This window comes from Zootoca vivipara, chromosome 1 (assembly GCF_963506605.1).
Source record: "Zootoca vivipara chromosome 1, rZooViv1.1, whole genome shotgun sequence".
Taxonomy (NCBI): Eukaryota; Metazoa; Chordata; class Lepidosauria; order Squamata; family Lacertidae; genus Zootoca; species Zootoca vivipara.
Window position 1 is genome coordinate 3,806,040 of NC_083276.1, and position 23,446 is coordinate 3,829,485.

The 23,446-nt window shown below is 46.2% G+C and overlaps 1 protein-coding gene across 4 annotated transcripts in view; it reads left to right on the forward strand.

The window, feature by feature from the left end:
• Nucleotides 1-7,954, forward strand: part of FERMT2 (FERM domain containing kindlin 2) — a 97,669-nt gene extending 89,715 nt beyond the window's left edge. For 2 of the 4 annotated variants that reach the window (XM_060270794.1, XM_035099036.2), the window contains 4 exons: nucleotides 2,256-2,276; nucleotides 4,338-4,462; nucleotides 5,127-5,268; nucleotides 6,390-7,954. In XM_060270794.1, the coding sequence (XP_060126777.1) occupies nucleotides 2,256-2,276; nucleotides 4,338-4,462; nucleotides 5,127-5,268; nucleotides 6,390-6,563 (462 nt within the window). In that variant the 3' untranslated portion in view covers nucleotides 6,564-7,954. The remainder of the gene's footprint in view (nucleotides 1-2,255; nucleotides 2,277-4,337; nucleotides 4,463-5,126; nucleotides 5,269-6,389) is intronic. The other 2 variants (XM_035098956.2, XM_035099113.2) reach the window with 1 other exon arrangement.
• Nucleotides 7,955-23,446: the final 15,492 nt, after the last annotated feature.

Below are 23,446 nucleotides of genomic sequence, written 5' to 3' on the forward strand. Positions count from 1 at the left end.
AGAAGTGATGTTGTGGGCAGCAGGAGAGGTGGGGGGTGGGTGGGATAAAGTGTGCCCATTCTGGGTTCCCTTGAGGTGGAAATGGATTGAGTGGAGAAGCAGGAGGGGGGCTTCGGTTAAGGAAAGCTGGCAAGAGGTGTGGACTTGTATTTTGTTAGCATTGCCTTCCTTGGATTGCTTAGATCTGGGAGGCTGCACAGAGATGTCGTGTGATGTGTTGTTGGTGGAACGAAGGAAATGCTGCCCTTGTGGAATTTGTAAAATGCAGGGAGTAAGTGGAGAGCAGGGAGAGCTGCTGCTTCTGAAGTAGCAACCCGTTGATATACGAATCTACAGCATGGGTAGGCAAACTAAGGCCAGGGGGCAGGATACAGCCCAATCGCCCATGGACGGCCTGGGAATCAGCGTGTTTTTACACGAGTAGAATGTGTGCTTTTATTTAAAATGCATCTCTGGGTTATTTGTGGGGCACAGGAATTAATTCATTTTCCCCCCCACCCCCCAAAAAATAATAGTCCAGCCCCCCACAAGGTCTGAGGAACAGTGGACCAGCCCCCTGCTGAAAAAGTTTGCTGACCCCTGATTTACAGCATCCGTGGACTAGTAAAGATAGCCCTTGTCACATGCCAGGTCTGTTTCCACTGCTGTGAGCAGGACTGGTTTCCACTACAGTGGTGCCTCGACTTACGAATTTAATCCATTCCAAAGGCACCTTCGTAGGTCGAAAAATTTGCAAGTCGAAAAACGCCATCGGAAACACGATTTCCCATAGGAATGCATTGGAAACGGAAAAATTCGTAAGTCGAAGCAAAACCCCATCTACAAATTCGTAAGTCGAAAAAACCCTATCTAAAACCGCCACGGTTTCCGTTCGGATGTCGAGAAATTCGTAAGCGTGCGGCCATTTGCCCCACTCGTAAGTCAAAAAATTCGGTTGTCGAATTTTTCATAAGTCGAGGTGCCACTGTACAGAGCTTCACGCTTTACAGTGCAAAGTTCAGCTGCCACACTTGAAATAGACAGCAAGCTCTAGGAATCAAATCTTAACAGTTAAGGAATGTAGGAATCTGCCTTATATTGATTCAGACCATTGATCCACCTCACACAGTACTGCTGTCTGCACTGACTGGCAGCGGCTCTCCAGCATTTTGGGCAGGAAATCTGGCCCGCCTTGCCCAGAGATGCTGGGGCCAAGGCTCTGCTACTGAACTGTGTCTCTTCTAGCAGTGTGCTGTCCGCTCTGACTGGCAACAGTTCTCCGCACAGAGGACTTTCCCTGCCTGCCTGACTCTACCTGAGATTACATTTCAACTGGAGATGCTGCCAGGTGTTGGGCCTCGGAAAGGGAGCCTTTTCCCCCCGAGCCCTTCTGCAAAATGGAGGTAGTTCTTGGCAAAAAGACATTTGGTGAAAAGTGCCAACGGGGGTGCAGAGTCCCCCCCCCCTATTTAGTTGAAATAGGATCTCTTCCTCTTACCTATAGAAATTGTTGTTGCCATTCAGGTGGCCTCTTATTTCGCTACAGCCGCCACACCAGAAACATGCTGGAGATTTCTGCTTGTTTGATGTGATTTGGGTAACTTACATACATTCAGCAACTGAGCCGTTCACACTCAAAGCAACAATTCATTATGCTGCAGTACTTGATTCTTTCTGCTCAGAAAGCAAAAGTTCATTCCATGGATCTGGATATCAGGAGCTGCAGAAAACACAGTTTAACTTGCGCTTCTTTTTTTCTCGCTCTCCAATCTGAGATGACAATCCTGCATTTTTATTTTGGTTTGCTGACTTGTTTGCTATTCCATTTTTCATCAACTCGGTCAGCTAAAAGCTTGCCTTAAATAAAGGACAGGGTGAAAATCTCCCAAGATTCTGTGGGCTGTGGAAGGTCATCCCATGGCTGAGTCTCCATTCTCTACTAGAACAGCCTTCCCCAACCTGCCGCCCTCCAGATGGTTTGGACTGCCACCAGCCCCAGCCAGCCCTGGGTTGTTGCAGCCCAAAGTGCCTGGGGAGCCCCTGGTCTTGCTCCCCTTCTTTTTGCTCCCTTCTTCATGCTTGTGCTCATTTCCTGCTGCTTTTCACCCCAGGACAGTTGTTCTTGGTGAAAGGTTTTGAGTTTTTGTTTTGTTTTAATTGATTTGAACTGCAATTGTTGATAATTTGCGCATTTTCCTCCCTTTGCTTTGTTGCCATATTTCTGATTTGCCTTTTTTTCTGCTTCCTTTTCTTTTCTTCGCATTTGCCTTCTGCAGCCAGGCTATATAAGAGACTTGGTAAGTGACAGTAAACATAAAATAAACAAGCACTTAAAAGACTTTGCTGTGTTGTGAATATATGCTTAAAAGCAGGGAAGGGGCTCCCAGAGATGCACTTTAAGAAATGTAGCGTGTGTTGACTTGCAAGCGCTTCCGTGTGGTGTTATGCTATGTCATGGCATACAAGTAAACAAGAAGCGACGGGCGGAGATTCCCCACCCTCCCATCTCTCCTGCTACCTGCTTTCCTCTGGGACAAGGGTGTGCTGCGTTTTGTACGTAGCTACTCTTGTGTCTCCTCCTTTGCTTTCTAACCCCAGGAAATGCACTAGTAATGGCAGATCAATAAAGGGCTTAGATACCAGCAATAGTGAAATAGAGCCTCCACATTCAGAGGAAGTGTAGCTCTAAAATAAGCAGTTGACTGGAAGACTAAACGGGGAATTGTGGGCTTTCCATTGTTGGAAACGGCACTGGGCTGGATGGAAATTCTGATCTAGCAAGGATGCTCTAATGGTCACACATCCTAGCTTAGAGGTAAGCACCTGCCATGTCAATGAGCCGTGGAAAAAAGGAGACCTCTTAATGCAGCTGCTCTCGCTGATCCCTCTCATGACTTCTGGCTTCCAGGAGACACGGAGAGAGTTATGGATAGGCAGCAACCCTGATGGTGCACTCTGTTCCCGTAGCCCATTGCTTGCACAGTGCTCCTGCTGTCCCTTCTCTTCCTTAATAGTAGCAATAAATAAATCAAGTGTTTAAACAACTAGGTGCTGCACTGCCATTAAGAACAATGAAGCAGATGGCCCATGCCCACAGGCTTATGGTCAAACAGATAAAATGTGAAACAAGGAAAATGTGAGACCGTGGAGGTGATAGAAAGTTAACACTTCCTGGCCAGACATTAAGGACGTGCAGCTACCCATCGCATTGCCAAGTGCAGTGACTAAACGTGCATGCGCTCCATTTTGGCTCTTGGCCCTTGCCAGCCCAGCTCTAAGCAAAGCCGTCAAGCCCCTCTGGCAGCTCTAAAAGCTCTGCGGTGGCAGGCAGGTTGTAAGCGGAGAAAGCACATTGCCAGTTGCTGCTGGTCACTGGAAGGCCTTTGCTGCTCCCTGCAAGTGAGCAGAAGATTTCACTGCTGCATTTAATGCCCCTCTAGATGAATGAAGAATACATATTCTAGAGTGGGGGAGGAAGAATGAGCAGCCTTATTTCCTTTGCTCAGCATCCTCCCCCACCAGAGCGGGCAGCTTCTTTGGCAGCCTTTGCTTTTGCTGTGACCTTTGCTTTTGCTAACATGCTTGGGTTTTAAAAACTGCAAATCCTTCAACAAAGAATTAACCAAGACAGAGAAAAAACAAGGAAGGGAAAGGGAACAAGAACCTCAGTGGGGGAGAGACAGAGGAGCTGAAAACCTCCTGGAAGCTTTGCCTGTTTTTTAAAATCCAGAGACCTCTGCAGAGGCTGCCTACTTTATCCCCATTCCTTTTCCATATTCAAAGGGATTAGAAAAAAATGTTTAGTCTTTTTAAAATAAAAAGGTAGCTGAGACAGCCAGGGTATGCTTGTCATTTTTCACTAGCTAATTAATTTGGGGGCATTTCCCCCCTACTTTTATGTAACTGATATTGCCCACCACCCATTTGCAGGTACGTATCTGTGCACATGAAACCATTTCTTCCTTTTTGGGGAGGAAGAGAATCTGGCCCTGCACAATCCCAGGTGCCTTTGCGTCTCCCAGGGCGTGCTTCCTTTCCCACCACTTGATAAATGGGTGCACAGCTGTTTCTGTGAATGTGCAGGGTTATTAAAAATAATGATAATCAGAGCAGCTCACATTTTCAAGACATACAACACGCAGAAAAACATCCTCAAAGATCAGTATTTACAAGACATTTGCAGGAGCACAGTTGCAAGTTTAAGTGGAGGCAAGAAACTGTGCAGGGGCATGTTGCGGTCATTTTAATAAACCTTCTCCTCTGCACACACACACACCCTTTGTGCAGCTCTCTGTATTTTGTTCCCTTCTTGCCATTGTAAATGCAGAGTATCAACTCTCTGTGTTGCTACCCTACAGATCACTGCCCGGATCTTGGAGGCCCATCAGAACGTCGCCCAGATGAGTCTCATTGAAGCCAAAATGAGATTTATACAAGCTTGGCAGTCCCTCCCAGAGTTCGGCATCACACACTTCATTGCAAGGTCTGTGCAGTTACCCACCAAAAACATCAGTGTGCAGGTGTGAGCTGAGAGATTGGAATGGCCAGTTGGGTATATGGGCTTCTTCAGTTTCCGGATTATGCCTACTCATTGCCCTTAAGAACGTGGAACTGGGAACATAACAATATAAACCACCTCCTCTTGAGTTTTCTCACTGGGATCTAGGCAGAGGGAAAGAGTGCTTTGCACAATCACGAGTAAAGGCTTTCCCCACCCCAAAACTTATTTTTCTACACTGCCTTTCCAAAGTAAGTCACCGAAACCAGTTCTCAACCATGAAAACAGCTGAATAAAAAGCAATACAGAGCAGTAAAAAATCTGTTAGAGTGAATGTACACATAGGACAGCATTTCCAAAGTGCTGGCGGGGTGTGGGTATGGGTGTACTGAGCCACATAAAAACTGCTAGTGTACACAAGAGGCTACTCGTTGTGCTTCTGCATGAGTCAGTGCAGAAAGTACTAACTGCTTTGTTGCCTTCGGGAGCCATCCCTCATACAGTAATAACTCATCCACAGTAAGTGCAGCAAACAGCCCAAGGAGTGGGCTTCTCTGGAGGCAGTTAGTACTTTCTCACTGTTAGGCACTTTTGGAAAGAATGAGACATTGATGTAAAAGTGTTTATTTATACAACTTGGACACCTCAGGTTCCAAGGGGGCAAGAAGGAAGAACTTATTGGGATCGCCTACAACCGGCTGATACGGATGGATGCAAGCACCAGCGACGCTATCAAGACGTGGCGTTTCAGCAACATGAAACAGTGGAACGTGAATTGGGAAATAAAAATGGTAAGCAAGGCTTAGAGCTCTCTGGGCGTGCTGAAGGTCAGCAAGAGGCACTATTGCCATTCAGCAACACATGGCAGCCAGGCCAATAAACCTGGGATCTGAAGCAGAGCCATTGAGGGATGTGGGCTTAGAACAGAGGGTGTGACCCCAGGGAGAATTCTGAGGGCCAAAATATATCCTAAAGAACTTCAGATTGTTTATATACTTTGATTATACATTGAAGATGTTAAAAATGGTGGCTCATGTGACCAGATGAATTAGCAATTGATGATCTCAGCATTTGACTAGGTTGTCTTATTGAAGGATATGGCATTCACCTGATAAGGAAACTCTGGCTGGTGAAAGGCCTGTGGCTATCTAAGATCTTTCCATTCTGTCAGTCAGGTGGGAAATATAGCCATATGAATGGCACTAACCATAGTTCCTCGATTCAGTCGTCAGGGTAAACTCTGGTTAGAGAAGTGGTGGCTAACCTCTAGATTCCCATGTGTTGTTTGGCTACAGATCCCATCATCCCTGGAAGCTAGTCATGCTGCCTGGGGCTTCTGAGAACTGAAGTCCAGCAACATTGTCAGAGCCACAAATTAAACCTCCTGGTTTTGACAAAGCTGAGGAAGGAAATGGCATGTAAGAGGGGAGGAATCACATGTGTTTTTCCTGTATTCTTAGTCCTCTCAACCTTGGTTGGTAGAATCATCTGGATTGTGGATAAAATATTGGACCTAGGAGAGTTCAAATTCCTGCTAGCCATGGAGCTGTGTGATTTTGAGTCAGTCAGTCTCCGCCTAGCCTACTTTATGGGGTTGTTGTGATAGAACGGAATAATTCCTGTGTACACTCAGGGGTGGAGGAAGGGGGGTGCAGTGGGTGCGGGCCGCCCCAGGTGTCACCACTGAGGGGGGGTGACAAAATGCCGGGCAGCACTCACTGCGGGGCCTGCAGTGCACCCGAGCCACCACATCTGAACGACACGGTGGCTTGGGTGCGCGCAGGTTCCACGCTGCCCAAACAGTCTGCTCGCTTCCAGCTGGTGTGAGTTAAGTGGCAGTATTGTCATGGAGGGCCCTTGAGCACAACCATTTAGGCTGGCACAAAGTTTTGTGTTTGCCTTGCACTTTCAGGTAACAGTAGAATTTGCAGATGACGTCCGAGTGTCCTTCATCTGCACCGAAGTGGATTGCAAAGTGGTGCACGAGTTCATTGGCGGCTACATTTTCTTGTCGACGCGTGCGAAAGACCAGAACGAAAGTTTAGATGAAGAGATGTTCTACAAACTGACCAGTGGCTGGGTGTGAGTCGGATGAGACCTCCCGTTGTACTGACAGAAACTCAAACGGCCATATTAATATTTAACTTCAACAGCTGTTATCTGAAATATGCTGCTTAATCAAGTTAAGCTTGAAGTGTATCTTTTTAATATCATGGAAACTTTTGCATTAGCAGACCAGTTTGTATGTGCACTAAACAGCACTTCCGTTAATCTGCTAGAGCAAGACAATTAACACGAACCGTATAACGCTGACGCTTGTGCCTCTTGCCCCCCCCACTCCCCTCCCCTGCCCCACCTCACTCAGCCAGACAGTGGGGACTGGTCAGGTTAATTTCTGACAGATGTAAGCTAACCAAATCGATAAACACCTCTAAGCCATCTTAACTATAAAGATACCCAGGGCCTAATCTATATGAAGTCTATTTATCATGGTTAATGCATGTTTTGTGAGTTTTTAATAAATAAATAAATATATATATATTGTAAAAAAAAATGACATCCATGTGTTCAACACCCTTCCTACTTTTAGAAGAAGTAGCCTTTTCTTTTTTGGTGTGCAATCCAGGAAGCCCTCTTTGCTGTCCCTCTTTCCCCATTCATTTTGTTGGGGTTTTGCGCATGGGTGCCTCATGTGCAGCAGTGGTGCTTGGCGGACTCTGTCCTTTGGCCCCATATTTTTCGCACTACGTAAATCAGGTCCATTGCAAGGATCTGGAGCTTTTACAAAAACAATCATGCGTGGCCTTGAAAAATACTCCCTTGGTTAGGTTTCAAGGCGTATCTGTTATAACGTCTTGTTTTCCTTTTGATAATCATTTATATATATATATATTGTGTGTGTGTCTCTTTCATCTTTCCCTTTATCTTTTTTTTTACACCGTATTGTATTACAAACACCTTTAGTATTCACCAGCATAGTCACTGTCTACCTAAGATGATATGCAAAAAAGAAGACATCATTACAATATGAAGTAAAGGTCTATGAAGTATAAGGATTTGTGTGTGTGTGTGTGCGTGCGTGTAACTAATGTAAAAAGAAAAACACAAATTTTATAAAATTGTACAGGTTTTTCTTCCTCTTTCTTTCTTTCTTCTTTTTTTTTATTTTTAAAAACCTAGTCTCACAAGCCAAAGTAGGAATCGCAATAGTACCAAGCGTATTGGCCTTATGGTATGTTTTTAATCTAAGTTAAAATCCTGACTTCCTTATAGCTGTGCCACAAAGCCCTTAACAAGACTCAGTTGCCTTGACTTGAGGGTTCCCACTTTGCAATTAACACTAACAGCCAGGGAGACCCCCAACTCGCCCTGCCTATGCCAAGGGGAGAAACCAGTATTGTGCTCATTAGTCCCGTGACATAAAACACTATGTACAAATGCCTTGTATTTTAAATAAAGGTCAAATCTTTTATTTAACCTCCGGTCTCTGTGTGTCCATTTTGTATGTGTGGTCATCTTTCCCTGGAAAACTAAAAATACATTTGGGGAGGGGGGGGGAGTCTGGTGCATCACAAAGGTAATTTCTTGACCTTTAATAGTATTTCCCAGAGCTGCTCAGTCATAAGTGTTCCAGAGTCAATGCTAATTACATTTGGGGGGAACAAATCATGAAGTTCTACAAGCCAGGCTGAATTTGTTTAGGGCTAAACATTGCCTCTGTACCCTTTCAATTGGTAGTATAATGTAATCTGAAGGCAATTTTATATAGACAGCGTGCAGAGAGGTTGCTTCTAGTGGGAAATAATCACAAAGTGGGCTTCCTTCCTGTTTGAGATGAAATGTAACTTCCAAAGCTAATAAAGGCAATCTGGCCAAACCCTCTTCATTAAACGCATCAGTTTTGCAAGCCTCAATAACGGAGATGTACAAATGTCAAACTTGCTTCACATTGCTCTTTCGGTCTCCGTGCAACTGGTTTTCTCGATGGGGCTTGAGCAGGAGAGTTGCATAACTTATTTTAGCTAAGCCATTTGTGTTAAGGATCTCTTGACCCACTGGATATGGGAGGGAACTGTGGGAGAAAGGGCAGGGTGTTTGATTGGCCAAGCCCCTGGGGGGGGGTCCGTCCTCTCCACCCCATCCCAGCGCATAAGCTTTGAGCTGAGCTTGGAGGCGCCCGTAGGTGGGTGAGGGCATGAGGGTGCTCTGCCAGAGGCACTTGGACGTTTGCTGTTAAACATTCTGGAAGAGTGGGTGCTCATTGAGGTGAGATGAGGAAATCTAAAAGAGACAGGGATTTGGACGGAGATGGGAAGGTTGCAGTGTCGCCAAACACCAAACAGAGTGAACTGGACAAATGCTTTTCTCATCCAAAAATAAGGTCATCTACTACTTCTCTGGTAGTAGTGACAATTCCTCTTGTCAGTCACCTTCCAAAAAAGCCAGGGGGCGGGGGGTTAAGTGTGGAGCTTGCTTATTTCCTTGTGTGGGAAAAGTTCAGTTCCTATGAGGCTAGACCCTCTTCCTCAGACCTGTTTTATGCCAGCTAAGAATTTACTGGAGGAACTTAATCAACAGCTGGAACAGGAAAGAGAAAAAGCCTGGCTTATAAGCAGGAGGCAGGAGTGACCCTCTGCTGCACAACGCAGGTGTTGATTTGCGTCTTGCTTCATAGAATTGTAGGGCTGGAAGGGACCCCAACGGTCATCAGTCATCCTAAAATTTTCAGCTTCAAACACGCTACACACACAATCAGGTTTCTAGCCCTCATGATGGTGAAGGGATATTTTGAAACAAGGTGGGAAGGCCCCGTGGATTTTCATTCGTCAGGGAGTGGGATTTTATTGCTCAGCAGATTTTCTTGCCTCTCCGTGACTGCTAATAGCAGAGTAAGTTGTGCAAAATAAGCAAATACTTGCAAAATCTCTTAATTAGATTGCTGTTCGCAGCTGGATTCAGTTTCCCTTGGCACAAAAATTAGGTCACAAACTTGACACAAACCTTTAGGCACAGACCTGCCCTTTGCCCTTTCCTCCCCTCCCATTTCCTCTTCACTTCTGGTCCACACTTTTCCCCCTGCCAAAAAAATAATAAAATAGGTTGCTTTGGTTCCAGTATTCTCTGGGGAGGGGCTGGTGCCTGCATAGAAGACCTCCCCTCAGTAAGCACATAGGCAGCAGTGGCTGGAGAGCTGCTCCTGTGACTTTTCAAGCTGCCTTGTAAGGGCTTCATTTCCTTCTCCCTCTTCCTCCCTCTTTCCTCTTCAAACCACGCATAAAAATACCGAGGTTTGCTCAGCGCTCGTTAACCCTTTTGGAGGGACCATGTGATCATGTTTCAATGAGGATGAGTGGGACAATTTTGGAAATACTGCCCAAATGAGACTCTTATTAACACTCAATTTCCAACTTGGAGAAGATTACAAGCCACGTGAGAAGCAGACCTTTTGTGAGATAAAAATGCTAAGTAACGGATACTAGTTAATAAGTCAATAAGTCTTGTGTTGTTAGAGCCCCTGAGCAGTAGGTCTGTTCTGTTCTGTTCTGCTGTCTGCCTCAGAGAGTGAGTTTGTAAGAGTTTTAGTGATAAATCTATGTAACACATTCGTAACATAAGTAATACCTGCCTGCTTTGTGCATGTATATTTAACAAGTACAAGGACACAGTAAAAGCTATTGTTATTTAAAAGAGTAGTTTTTCTAGCAGACCATAGCACACCAGGCACTCCTGTCTTCCACTGCTTCCCGCAGTTTGGTCAAACTCATGTTCGTAGCTTCGAGAACACTGTCCAACCATCTCGTCCTCTGTCGTCCCCTTCTCCTAGTGCCCTCAATCTTTCCCAACATCAGGGTCTTTTGCAGAGAGTCTTCTCTTCTCATGAGGTGGCCAAAGTATTGGAGCCTCAGCTTCAGGATCTGTCCTTCCAGTGAGCACTCAGGGCTGATTTCCTTCAGAATGGATAGGTTTGATCTTCTTGCAGTCCATGGGACTCTCAAGAGTCTCCTCCAGCACCATAATTCAAAAGCATCAATTCTTCAGCGATCAGCCTTCTTTATGGTCCAGCTCTCACTTCCATACATCACTACTGGGAAAACCATAGCTTTAACTATACGGACCTTTGTCGGCAAGGTGATGTCTCTGCTTTTTAAGATGCTGTCTAGGTTTGTCATTGCTTTTCTCCCCAAAAGCAGGCGTCTTTTAATTTCGTGACTGCTGTCACCATCTGCGGTGATCAACTTAAGAGCCATATGTAAGACGCTTAGTTTCCGACTTGGGGAAGGTTACAAGCCACTTGGGAGGCAGAGCTTAATATTAAGTTAACAGGCTTGGAATGGCAAAGTATGTGGGCTGAGACTCATTTCAAACCACTTTTGCAAAAGTCAGAGAAGCCAACCTAAAACGGACCCTGGACCATGCTAAGATTGAAATACTCAAAGCCATGTTTTTCACCCCTCTGCTGGAGGAGCTGCTCAGTCAAAGGCACCCTATTCCCTTTGTGGTGCATGTCATGATTTTTGCACCCATCAGCTCTGTTGTCCAAAAATATATATCCTCTAATTCCACTATTGCATTCCATTTTCAAGTAGAGCAGCAATCTGTAGACATTCAAGGATCCAATATTTAGTGGCACCCCAGGCTCGATATCGCCTATCACTGGAAAGGTCCTGTCAGTTCACAGTTGGTATGTCAGGATCTGGCAATTGGCCCCTGATGAGAAATTGACTCCGCAGTGCAAGAAAGCCTGAAGAGAAATTTGCACATACCGATTCTCAGAAACGTTCCAATTTATTATCTCTGCAAAGGATTAAAAATGTTCCCTTTTTGGAGTGAGTCTTTAGTTCCTGTTTTGTAATCTCGTACAGCAGCATTTGAGATCCTGTATCCTGAAGACCTTTTCTGTGTTCATATCACACTGGGACACACTTGCTGTTTTGTGGGTTTTCGGGAGTGCTCTTGATGTGATACATAAGAAAAAGAAACCGCCAGCTGAACAGAGGGCAGCTTCTCAACTCCCTGAATCTGGCCATGTGGTGAACCTTGTTTCCAGTGTGTGGACTGGCCCTGGGTCAGGGTCAGAAAGAGCATGCACCATGAATTCGCAATGAATTTTGTGAAGGGAACGTGTGTGTGTGTGTGTGTGTGTGAGAGAGAGAGAGAGAATGAACACAGCCACATGCATTCTTTGCCGGCCACTGGAACAAAGATTATTATTTCTTCAAAGTGCTGTCCTGCTTCCCATGGCCCTTAGCTGACCCTCCTTCCTCTCTGCATCTCATTCCCAGCACTGACTTCAGCGCCTTCAGTCATCCTCTCGCTGTGCTTGCGGGTCGTGCTGACCTTTTCGATGCAGGCAGTCTGGGTTTGGGATGCCCAAATGGCTAGCCCACTGTTATGCTGATCCAGGGCAAAGGAGACTTGATCTCTGCAGCCATCCTGCGAAGGGCTGAGAGTAGCATTCTGAATTTGGAACAGATCCCCGTGTGGAAGTTCATGTGAAGCCACTGTATGCCAAGTCGGGTCGAGTGGCAGCTGTCCTTCAAAACCTGAGGATGAAGAAGAGGCAGCACTTTCTGTTTTGCCTCGGGCTGTAAAATGTCCTCAAACCAGCCCTGGCCACGGGAGAGACTTAGGTTACAGCAGAGAGAACCTATGGTCCTCTAGAAGGATACTGACAAGCTGGAACATGTCCAGAAGAGGGCAACGAAAATGGTCAAAGGCCTGGAAACGATGCCTTATGAGGAACGGCTTAGGGAGCTGGGTATGTTTAGCCTGGAGAAAAGAAGGTTAAGGGGTGATATGATAGCCATGTTCAAATATATAAAAGGATGTCATATAGAGGAGGGAGAAAGGTTGTTTTCTGCTGCTCCAGAGAAGCGGACACGGAGCAATGGATTCAAACTACAAGAAAGAAGATTCCACCTAAACATTAGGAAGAACTTCCTGACAGTAAGAGCTGTACGACAGTGGAATTTGCTGCCAAGGAGTGTGGTGGAGTCTCCTTCTTTGGAGGTCTTTAAGCGGAGGCTTGACAGCCATCTGTCAGGAATTCCTGGGGAAAGGGAAAACACATGATGAATGGATGAGGATGGGGGGGGGTGCCTGCATATTTTGGATGGTGTCAGGCCGTTCCCAAACACTGCATCAGGGCACGAGAGTGCGTCACGCAAGGACGGCTCATGCGCTTCCGTGAATGATAAGAAAAAACAGCAGGGCCTGCAACAGAGTGTTCCAGCACGAGCGCATCTGTTCAGTATTGCATGCTTTCTTCTAGAATATTCCATGCCACCCCACACCCACACCCCCACACCCCATTTTGGCTGCAGAGCCTGCTAGCGGGATTACGTATGAGGGATATTATGTGTGGTTGTCATTATTCCGGGTTTATGTTTATACATTATGTACATTGTTCAATAGCTTCAGGGTGTTTTACAGGAAGCAATTAACAAAATAACTAAGCACCGCTTGATTGTTGTTGTTGTTGTTGTTGTTGTTGTTGTTGTTGTTGTTGTTTAAAAAAAGAACCTCAAAGCGGTTTACAAAAAGAAGAAAAATAAGATGATCAATAAGAAAAATCAACAATAATAATTTAATACTTTAATAAGTTAAAGTAACAATAGACTTTAAAAAACAGATTAAAACTAATATCAACTTTCTAAACATCTGCATGTTGTTTGTTGTTGTTTAGTCGTGTCTGACTCTTCGTGACCCCATGGACCAGAGCACGCCAGGCACTCCTGTCTTCCACTGCCTCCCGCAGTTTGGTCAAACTCATGTTCGTAGCTTCGAGAACACTGTCCAACCATCTCGTCCTCTGTCATCCCCTTCTCCTAGTGCCCTCAATCTTTCCCAACATCAGGGTCTTTTCCAGGGAGTCTTCTCTTCTCATGAGGTGGCCAAAGTATTGGAGCCTCAGCTTCAGGATCTGTGCTTCCAGTGAGCACTCGGGGCTGATTTCCTTCAGAATGGATAGGTTTGATCTTCTTGCAGTCCATGGGACTCTCAAGAGTCTCCTCCAGCACCAAACTCCATGGACAAAGACAACAAACAACTGCATAGGCTTTTCTAAACAATAATATTTTAGCAGGCGCCAGAAAAATTGCACTGGCGGCCCTTGCATGATATCAATAGGCAGGGAGGAGAGAGAAAGAGAATATGTTCGTGTGTGTGGATAGCTAGAGAGATCTGGGATAGCTCAGTTGGTAGAGCGTGAGACTCTTAATCGTAGGGTTGTAGGGTTCGAGCCCCACATTGGGCAAAAGATCCCTGCATTGCAGGGGGTTGGACTAGATGACCCTCGTGGTCTTTTCCAGTTCTATGATAGATAGATAACAGTCTTTGTGTAGACCAGCCGTACCCAATTCTGCTGCCCTCCAGATGTCTTCAGCTGGTCCGGCCCAGAACTAAGCCTTTTTTTAAAAAAAAAAAAAGCAGCAATGTCGAGCTTCTGATAGCACATGATCTGCATGTCGGATGTTAGTGGGGGCTGTTCATAAGCCTTTTTGCTCCTGCCCTTGCTTGTCCTGGTCTGCCTGGGTGGGGCTGGCTCTACAGCTAAGGATGCAAAATAAGAGAGCACAGCGAGGGAGGCAAGTTGCCCTTCTCTTTGCAAGAGTGAAGGGAGGCCAGATGGAGCTGCTGCTGGGGCTAAAAATAGAAAAAGGTTCCAACAACATGGGTCAGAAACCACACACACACACACACACACACACACACACACACACACACACACACACCAAACATCTCGAAAGTGACTCACTCTCCTGCGCCAGAGCAAGCTGACCATGAGCTTCAGGCTGCTGACTCACTGGTGGTGAGTCAGCTGACTGGCCACAATCACACCCTATATTGAGAGCATGAGGGTACCACTTTAAATGGTCATGCTTTCGCCCAAAGAATCCTGGGAGCTGTAGTTCGCTACGGGTGCTGAGAGGTGTTAGGAGACCCCTTTATTCCCCTACAGCTCCCAGGATTCCCAGCAGTTCCCTGGGAAAACGGACTGATTGTTAAACCACTCTGAGAGGTCTGGAATGTTTCCATTAATTTTTCAAGAGGAGTGCCATAGCTCAGTGGGAGAGCAGCTGCCTTGAATTCAGAAAGTTCTGTGTTCAGTCCCTGCTGGCATCTCCAGGTGGGGTTGAGAGAGACTTGAGAGACTAAGTAAGATGGACCAATTCTGGCTCTGTATGTTTCCAGGAAAACAGTCTGCCTTCTGCCCATCTCGTTTACAAGGGTCATGCCTCCAAGTGTAGCATCAGCCCTGGGCATAAAAATTAAGCTGGGAATTCTCCCCAAAGACCAAGTTCCAGGTTCCACATTCGCCTACAAAGCTCCCACTGCTGACTAAAGGATTTAGACGCCAAGAAGCCTTCCTGTCTTCTTTAGCAAGTAATGGGCAAAACCTCAGGTAGAGAGAGTTTCCTAAGGGAGCCCTGTTCCTTGGAAGGTCAAGTCTGTGATTGGCTGTGGTTCCTGCCTTTGCAGGGGGTTGGACTAGATGACCCCCTGGTCCCCTTCCGACTCCACGATTCTATGACTCTTGTGAATGGTTTCTATTTCCTCCCCCCTCCCACCCACTCCAGCTTCTCATTTTTCCAGTCTCCAGTCTGCCACATTTCCACATCTCTTTGCTTCTTTCTATTCAATTTCTCGTGTGAAAATTGATCAGGGCTTTCGTCTGTGTGTCTCCTAAAATATGCATTTTTTTGTATACAATTTTGCAAATCTCCGTGGCAGTTGGGAATCCAAAACCAGCTTGCAGAAGGTCCTTCTAACGTCTTGTTTTTTCTTTGTTTGGTTGAACACACACACAAACACACGCACAATTTTTAGAAAAGAGCTCAGTCCAAGGATGGCTCTTGGTGCAGAACTGAACCATCGCCCCACAAAGCTGACCAGTTCGGAGCTTTCTATACCCCCTGCATTTTAACCGGTTTTTTTACATTGCTTAGAAAGTGGCCGCTTTGCCGTGCTTTGCGCTGCCCCTGGGAGAGGGCCTTTGTGGTCGGTCAGATCTAGGAGGACCTTTCCTGGCCCCGGACTGACGATGGGAAAGTTAGAGGCATAAACATTCTCACTCCCCCTCAGCTTAAAAAATGTGCATCTTTATCAGGTCGGTGCCAGAAGGAAAAGGAGGGTCTGGGAGGCTCCTTCTTCTTCTTTGTCTCTGTCAGCAGATGATCGAGATTCACTAGGAATTTGTGGTTTAAAGGCAGCAAACAGGAGGGACGGATCCTTCGCTTTCAAAAAGTAAAAGCTTTCCCCCCACCCAGTAATGTCCAGCTTGGCAGGGGGTTGGACTGGATGGCCCTTGTGGTCTCTTCCAGCTCTGCGATTCTATGAAAATCCAGGCGTAGTTTGGCAGCCCTAGGGGAGATGGAAGAAGGTCTCTTGCCTTGCCAAAGAATTCTTCTTCTTTGCCGATCCCTTGTAGCCGAGTAAGATTGTCTTCCATAAACACAGTCTGAAGAAGTGTGCATGCACACGAAAGCTCATACCAAAATAAAAACTTAGTTGGTCTTTAAGGTGCTACTGAAGGAATTTTTTTATTTTACTTCGACCCAGACCAACACGGCTACCTACCTGTAAACAGTCTTAACAGTGAGTCCGTAAGTGACTGTGGAGGCCAATTCTGGATCCACACGTCCTTCCACAGTGGGGACATTGGTTTCCGGGCAGGAGTTGGTCACGGTGTGGATTTGCCAAGCGTGCCTTCCTCTTAGCACATTTCTCCCTTGTGTCCTGAGTTCGAGTGTCTTCAAAGCCCATGACACCTTTGGTCAACTTAGTTGGTCTCTAAGGTGCTACTGGAATGAATTTTTTGTTTCAACTACGGCAGACCAACACGGCTACCTACCTGTAACTAGAATTATCTTAACTATTACTTTTAGTAGTCCTTAACTTAAAATCCACTCTCATATTTTTTCCGTAATATGTCATATAATTCTCCTTACAAAACTTCTTGTAATCCTACAAGCGTAGTCAGTTGATTACAATGTTTTTCAAATAACTCGCATATTTACTCCAGTCTTTCAAGAATTTCTTCTGGTCTCGCTGGTTTCGAATTCTCCCTGTCTTCTTATCCAATTCTGCATAGTCCATTAATTTCATCTGCCACTCCTCTTCCGTCGGTAATTCTTCCTGCTTCCATTTCTGTGCCGATAATACTCTTGCTGCAGATGTCGCATATAAAAACAATTTTTTATCTTGTCTATTAATATCCTTGCCTACAATACCAAGTATAAATGCTTCTTTTTTAAAAAATAAAAATGTATATTTCAACATCTTTTTCATCTCATTATAAATCATTTCCCAGAAGCCTTTCCCCTTCTTACATTCCTGTTCCTGGTCTTTTCTGGTGAAAAGATCAGCACCGAACCTGCCTGAGGGTCTCCCATGGGCATCGATCTGGGTGGCCATTGTGAGAACAGGATGCTGGAGTAGATGGGCCATTGGCCTGATCCAGCAGGCTCTTCTTACATGCTTCAGGGCACCATATGGGATCACCACGGCTCTCATTTGCAGTGCTCCGGTTAAAATGAACCAGGGCCTGATTCATGCCAAGTTCTCTGCAATGGTGCAGTCAGTCAGTCGCCACTATTGCATAGCAGGGGTGGTGACCCTGTCTCCCGCGGTGCTATTTGCCAGTCCCCTGCATGCCAAAGAAATAATAATAATAATAATAATAATAATAATAATAATAATAATAATAGATTTTATTTATAACCTGTCCTCCCCAGCCAAAGCCAGGCTTAGTGCGGCCAACATAATATAAGTAAGACAATGCATAAAAACAAGCGATCAATAAATTAAGATACATCCCACAATTAATTCAAACAAATTAAAATTAAAATTAAAACTGGACAAGTGGCAATCTGCAGGTTAAAATTGATGGGACGCGGGTGGCGCTGTGGTCTAACCCACAGAGCCTAGGACTTGCTGATCAGAAGGTCAGCGGTTCGAATCTCCACGACAGGGTGAGCTCCCGTTGCTCAGTCCCAGCTCCTACCCACCCAGCAGTTCGAAAGCATGTCAAGTGCAAGTAGATAAATAGGTACCGCTCCAGCGGGAAGGTAAACGGCGTTTCCGTGTGCTGCTCTAGTTCGCCAGAAGCGGCTTTGTCATGCTGGCCACATGACCTCCAGAAGCAGTCTGCGGACAAACACTGGCTCCCTCAGCCAGTAAAGCAAGATGAGCGCCACAACCCCAGAGTCGTCTGTGACTGGACCTAATGGTCAGGGGTACCTTTACCTTTACCAACTGTTTACACTGATATTATAAGCCCCTGTGAGCGGGCTGGAAACCTCCTTCGTGCTTGTTCTTATACAAATGAATCTGACTGAATCCGACTGAACCCTGGCATAACAGCTCCATCTTGCAGGCCCTGTGGAAATATGTCAAATCCCGCAGGGCCTTAGTCTCTTGTGGGAGAGCATTCCACCAGGCCGGGGCCATGGCCGAAAAGGCCCTGGCTCTGGTTGAGGCCAGTCTGATCTCTCTGGGGCCTGGAAAAGCTAGCCTGAGAGAGAGAGAGCCTGTTCTCCTAGCTAAATAAGGCATCCACCCCAATAAAGACATCTCCTGGCCTTGAAGGCTTGTCACCGTTCATTTGGTCCTAATTAAGGGGCTTTGGAATCAGGAAAAAAGTGGCACTTTAACCCTTAGCTAGGTAATGTAACTTGACTTTCCTCGATGGCTGCAAGCCGTGATGGCTGTGATATGCCTCCATGGCTGGAAGCAGCAAAGTTTCTGAATCCTAGTTGCTGGAAACCTCAGGAGTGGAAAATGTGCTGAAATCCTGCTTGTTACCTTCCCATTGGGGTGTCTGGTTGGTCACTGTGATGACAAGATACTGATCCAGCAAGACACTTCTTAGATTCTTCCTCTGGATACTGACAAGCTGGAAGGTGTCCAGAAGAGGGCAACGAAAATGGTCAAAGGCCTGGAAACGATGCCTTATGAGGAACGGCTTAGGGAGCTGGGTATGTTTAGCCTGGAGAAGAGAAGGTTAAGGGGTGATATGATAGCCATGTTCAAATATATAAAAGGATGCCATATAGAGGAGGGAGAAATGTTGTTTTCTGCTGCTCCAGAGAAGCGGACACGGAACAATGGATTCAAACTACAAGAAGGAAGATTCCACCTAAACATTAGGAAGAACTTCCTGACAGTAAGAGCTGTTCGACAGTGGAATTTGCTACCAAGGAGTGTGGTGGAGTCTCCTTCTTTGGAGGTCTTTAAGCAGAGGCTTGACAGGCATATTTCAAGAATGCTTTGATGGTGTTTCCTGCTCGGCAGGGGGTTGGACTGGATGGCCCTTGGGGTCTCTTCCAACTCTATGATTCTATGATTCTGCTTGGCTGTCTGGTGGGTTTCTCTCAGTGGGGGTGGGAGGGGGGGAGCCTATGGGACCGTCTCTCCACGGAGGACTTTACGGTCTGCAAATAACAACATCCTAAACAGGGATGCCTTCAGATGTCTTCTAAAAGTCAGATAGTTGTTTATTTCCTTGACAGCCGATGCAGGAATTACAGCTAAAGAGATCCTTGACAGGTGGCCACCCAATCTCTGCTTTAAAACCTCCGAGGAAGGAGAGCTACTACCTTCTGAAGGAGACTGTCTTCACTCATTCTAAGGGAGCCCCAAACCCAATGAATATTCACGGGTCCCTCAGCTCCCCATCACTTCTCGAGTGGAGTATGCATAATTATTATTTTTAAATTATTTATTATTTTTACCCCGCCCATCTGGCCGGGTTTTCCCCGCCACTCTGGGCGGCTTCTAACAAACACCAAAATACATTAAAATGTCGTGTCCGACTCTTCGTGACCCCATGGACCAGAGCACGCCAGGCACTCCTGTCTTCCACTGCCTCCCGCAGTTTGGTCAAACTCATGTTCGTAGCTTCGAGAACACTGTCCAACCACCTCGGCCTCTGTCGTCCCCATTAAAATTAAAATTAAAATATCACAGATTAAAAACTTCCCTAAACAGGGCTGCCTTTAGGTGTTTTCTAAATGTCAGGTAGTTGTTAATCTCCCTGACCTCCAATGGAAGGGCGTTCCACAGGGAGGGCGCCACCACCGAGAAGGCCCTCTGCCTGGTTCCCTGTAGCTTTGCTTCTCGCAGTGAGGGAACCGCCAGAAGGCCCTCGGCGCTGGATCTCAGTGTCTGGGCAAAACGATGGGGGGGGTGGAGATGCTCCTTCAGGTATACTAGACCGAGGCCGTTTAGGGCTTTAAAGGTCAGCACCAACACTTTGAATTGTGCTCAGAAACATAACAGTATTATAACTCTGGTAAGTGCACAACTTTCACTGAATTGCCTCTCCATAGATATCAAGTTGGTGGAATGTGCCATGTAACAATTTTCTGTCCTCCAGGTGCTGTTTGGGCACATATTAGGAGGCCTTGGGCTATGCCCTCTCCAGGAAACGTTTCCTGGCTCAACTGTCACAACATTTCCCCTGCCAGATGACACACCGGAAGCAGCTTCCAGGGGTCTGGATGGAGCCCCGTGGCTGCAAATCTCTCTCAGCCACTGCAAACCCACTCCCAACTGCTAGTCTTGCCTTCCCAGATGCATTGAAGTAACAAAAAGGAATGAACCGAAAAGCTAACAAACTTATCCCCCTATCCCTCTAGAAAAAAAACTTTTCAGACAAACTCCCCTAGGGAAATACATTGAAAAACGCACCTCTTCATCCTTAGCAGAGAACAACACAGAGGTTTCTTCCTATATACATAAAACGTAAGGGTGTCGTCAAGCTGCAGTTTGCATGGTTGTCAACAGGCAGCCATGCCAACTCCAGGGGGATGACAGAACAGCAGGCAAGCACGTGAGCGAACGCACGGGGCAAGTGGCAGTTGGTCACAGAATTGTACAGTTGGAAGGGATCCCAAGGGATCCCATTATTACTATCATCATCATCATCTAAATGAGCTGGACTAAATGAGCCATTAGCCTGATCCAGCAAGCTCTTCGTATATTCTTATGAAATATCTGAAGGGCACCAGGTTAACAAAGTCTTCACTAATGGATCTCCTATTGAATCTATTCATTCGGCGAATTCTTCCTGGTTTAGAGGGCTGGGTGTGGTTCTTTTCTTGTCCTTGTTGCTGCTGACATTGCATTTACTTGACAGTTATGCCAAAGCAAGTGCTCTGGGCCCTCCTTTCCCCGAGAGTGAACGGTTAGCATTTTGCATGACAACATCACTAGAATGTAAACAGCACCACCTAGAGATGGGCTGATCTCCATGTTCCCAAGCCAGTTCTGACAAAGGAGCTGGAGGGACAGATTGTAGACGTGGATGGCGAATGGAAGCTGTGACCCGGGGAGACCCAGGTTCAAATCCTTGTTTGCCCATGAAGCTACTCTGCAGAGCTGTTGTCAGGATGTCGTGGGATTCTCCCCGGAGGTCCTTGGAAAGACAAGCTCAAAGGCATCTTTCTGGACAATTTCAAGATGTATGGGGAGATGACGTTCTTCTCCCCGTTTGAGGGAGCTTTCCAAGGAGCTTAGTCTTGAAACGCAAAGGACGGTCAATGGAGCTGACATCAAAGGCCATTTCCTGCAATCTGGAAGAGGCAGAAAGTTGCAACAGACGCATTTGGGCTGGTGTGGTTTGAGTTAATGTAAACTTCCTCCCCTACAGAATCTCATGGTATTTCCTGATTCCTACACAGACCCACACTCACCCCACCCTGGTGTGATTCCCACAGTTTATTTTTCCCTGAGGGAATTTTGCTTTATGGAAACTCCTGGCACGTCAAATTGTGTCCTGGATTTCGGCATGATTGTTATCTTTTAAATACTTGCTGTTGCAGATTGAATCTCACCACTTCCTCTCAGAAATAATCTCTTAGTCTTTTTTCCTTCCAACCCCCCCCCCCAATAAATAAATAAATAATCCTCAAAAAGGTAATTTAGGATGAGGAATGAATGGGGTAGTGTTATAGGAATTCTAAGGTCTCATATATATATAAATCATATGTTCATCAATGTACAAGGCAAACACATCCATAAGTATATAAACCACGTGTCTGAAATAGTACAGGAGAGCAATCCTGAAGCCATTTTGACTCTCCCAAATTGACCTCAAATATTTCTCTGCGAGGAGGAAGGGAATGGGAAAACCTCCCCATTGTCTCTTTGCTCAAATCCTGTCTTAAGGATCTCAAAAGGAATAGCCAGGCTGCCCAGGGAGAAGAATCTAAAATATCAAAATTATCAATAAAAGATGGTTAAAACGTATTTCAAAACATTACACACACACACACACACACACACACACACACACACACTATCTTCATAGTATATATAAAGCAGGTTCCCAAAAGAGTACAGTGAAGGTGTCTGCCTGATGTCAATAGGCAGGGAGTTCCAAAGTGTAGGTTGTTTCTGGCATCCGTCTGTCTTGAGAGACAATGGAGTGTGCCTCTGGGGGTGAAGTCAAACTTCTGTGTTAGCAGCACCGAAGTGACCTCTGCAGGGCGCAAGCCTGGGCAGCGTGTCTGGAGGTCCTGAGTTGCCCAGACGGCAAGACCCCCCTCTTGTCCTTGCTGACGGGGTCCAAAATAAAGCAGAGCAAGATGTTTGGCACCAGCTTGGCTGCAGGAGTTGCCAGAAGGAGGCGTACAAGGAGTCATCCAACCGCCTTAGGGACTCCAATCCAGATTTGTGTAGGGTTCACTCCTGAGCCTTTTCATGTTGTTGTTTAGTCGTTTAGTCGTGTCCAACTCTTCGTGACCCCATGGACCAGAGCACACCAGGCACTCCTGTCTTCCACTGCCTCCCGCAGTTTGGTCAGACTCATGTTCATAGCTTCGAGAACACTGTCCAACCATCTCGTCCTCTGTCTTCCCCTTCTCCTTCTTGTGCCCTCCATCTTTCCCAACACCAGGGTCTTTTCCAGGGAGTCTTCTCTTCTCATGAGGTGGCCAAAGTATTGGAGCCTCAGCTTCACGATCTGTCCTTCCAGTGAGCACTCAGGGCTGATTTCCTTCAGAATGGATAGGTTTGATCTTCTTGCAGTCCATGGGACTCTCAAGAGTCTCCTCCAGCACCATAATTCAAAAGCATCAATTCTTCGGCGATCAGCCTTCTTTATGGTCCAGCTCTCACTTCCATACATCAATACTGGGAAAACCATAGCTTTAACTATACGGACCTTTGTCGGCAAGGTGATGTCTCTGCTTTTTAAAATGCTGTCTAGGTTTGTCATTGCTTTTCTCCCAAGAAGCAGGCGTCTTTTAATTTCGTGACTGCTGTCACTGAGCCTTTTCATAGAATCATAGAATCATATAGTTGGGGGAGACCACAAGGGCCATCCAGTCCAACCTCCTGTCAAGCAGGAAACACCATCAAAGCATTCTTGACATATGCCTGTCAAGCCTCTGCTTTCTTCCCCCAGAAAATATCCCACAAGGTAGCAGAGGTTTAGGATCAGCGTATTCCTTCTCCTAGATGGGCTCCCTTCCCAGGGTGACGAGCCCCAACTGCTCCTCATTTCCTTCTACAGCATTAAAAGATAGATTTATTAGAAGTTTTATCAGAAGCAGGTTATTATACGGCACCTCTAGCTGTGCCACTTCTGCAGATCAAGGTGGCCAAGTGGTGCCACACACGCTCAGGTGATCTGCAAGCAAACTGGTCCCAAGGTGCTAAGGGCTTTATATATGAAGAGCAACATCATGGTCAATGGTCAGAGGTGATGGGAGCTGGCTTGATCCAGCAGCCTCTTTTTTACGTCCTGCGTTCTTCAGATTTTCCGCAAGGCTCGCAGAAAGCTTCCGCATTGAATGAAATCAGTTGCAGGGGGGGAAATATGTGACGGATGAAGTTATGCAAAGCCGCAGAGTATCCGAGCTCCAGACGCCCGTCTCCAAAACAGAACACAAACATAGTTGATGGGGGTGACATTTCCGCCCAAACCAAAGTTGCGAAATTGGGTGTGCTTCGTATACCCAA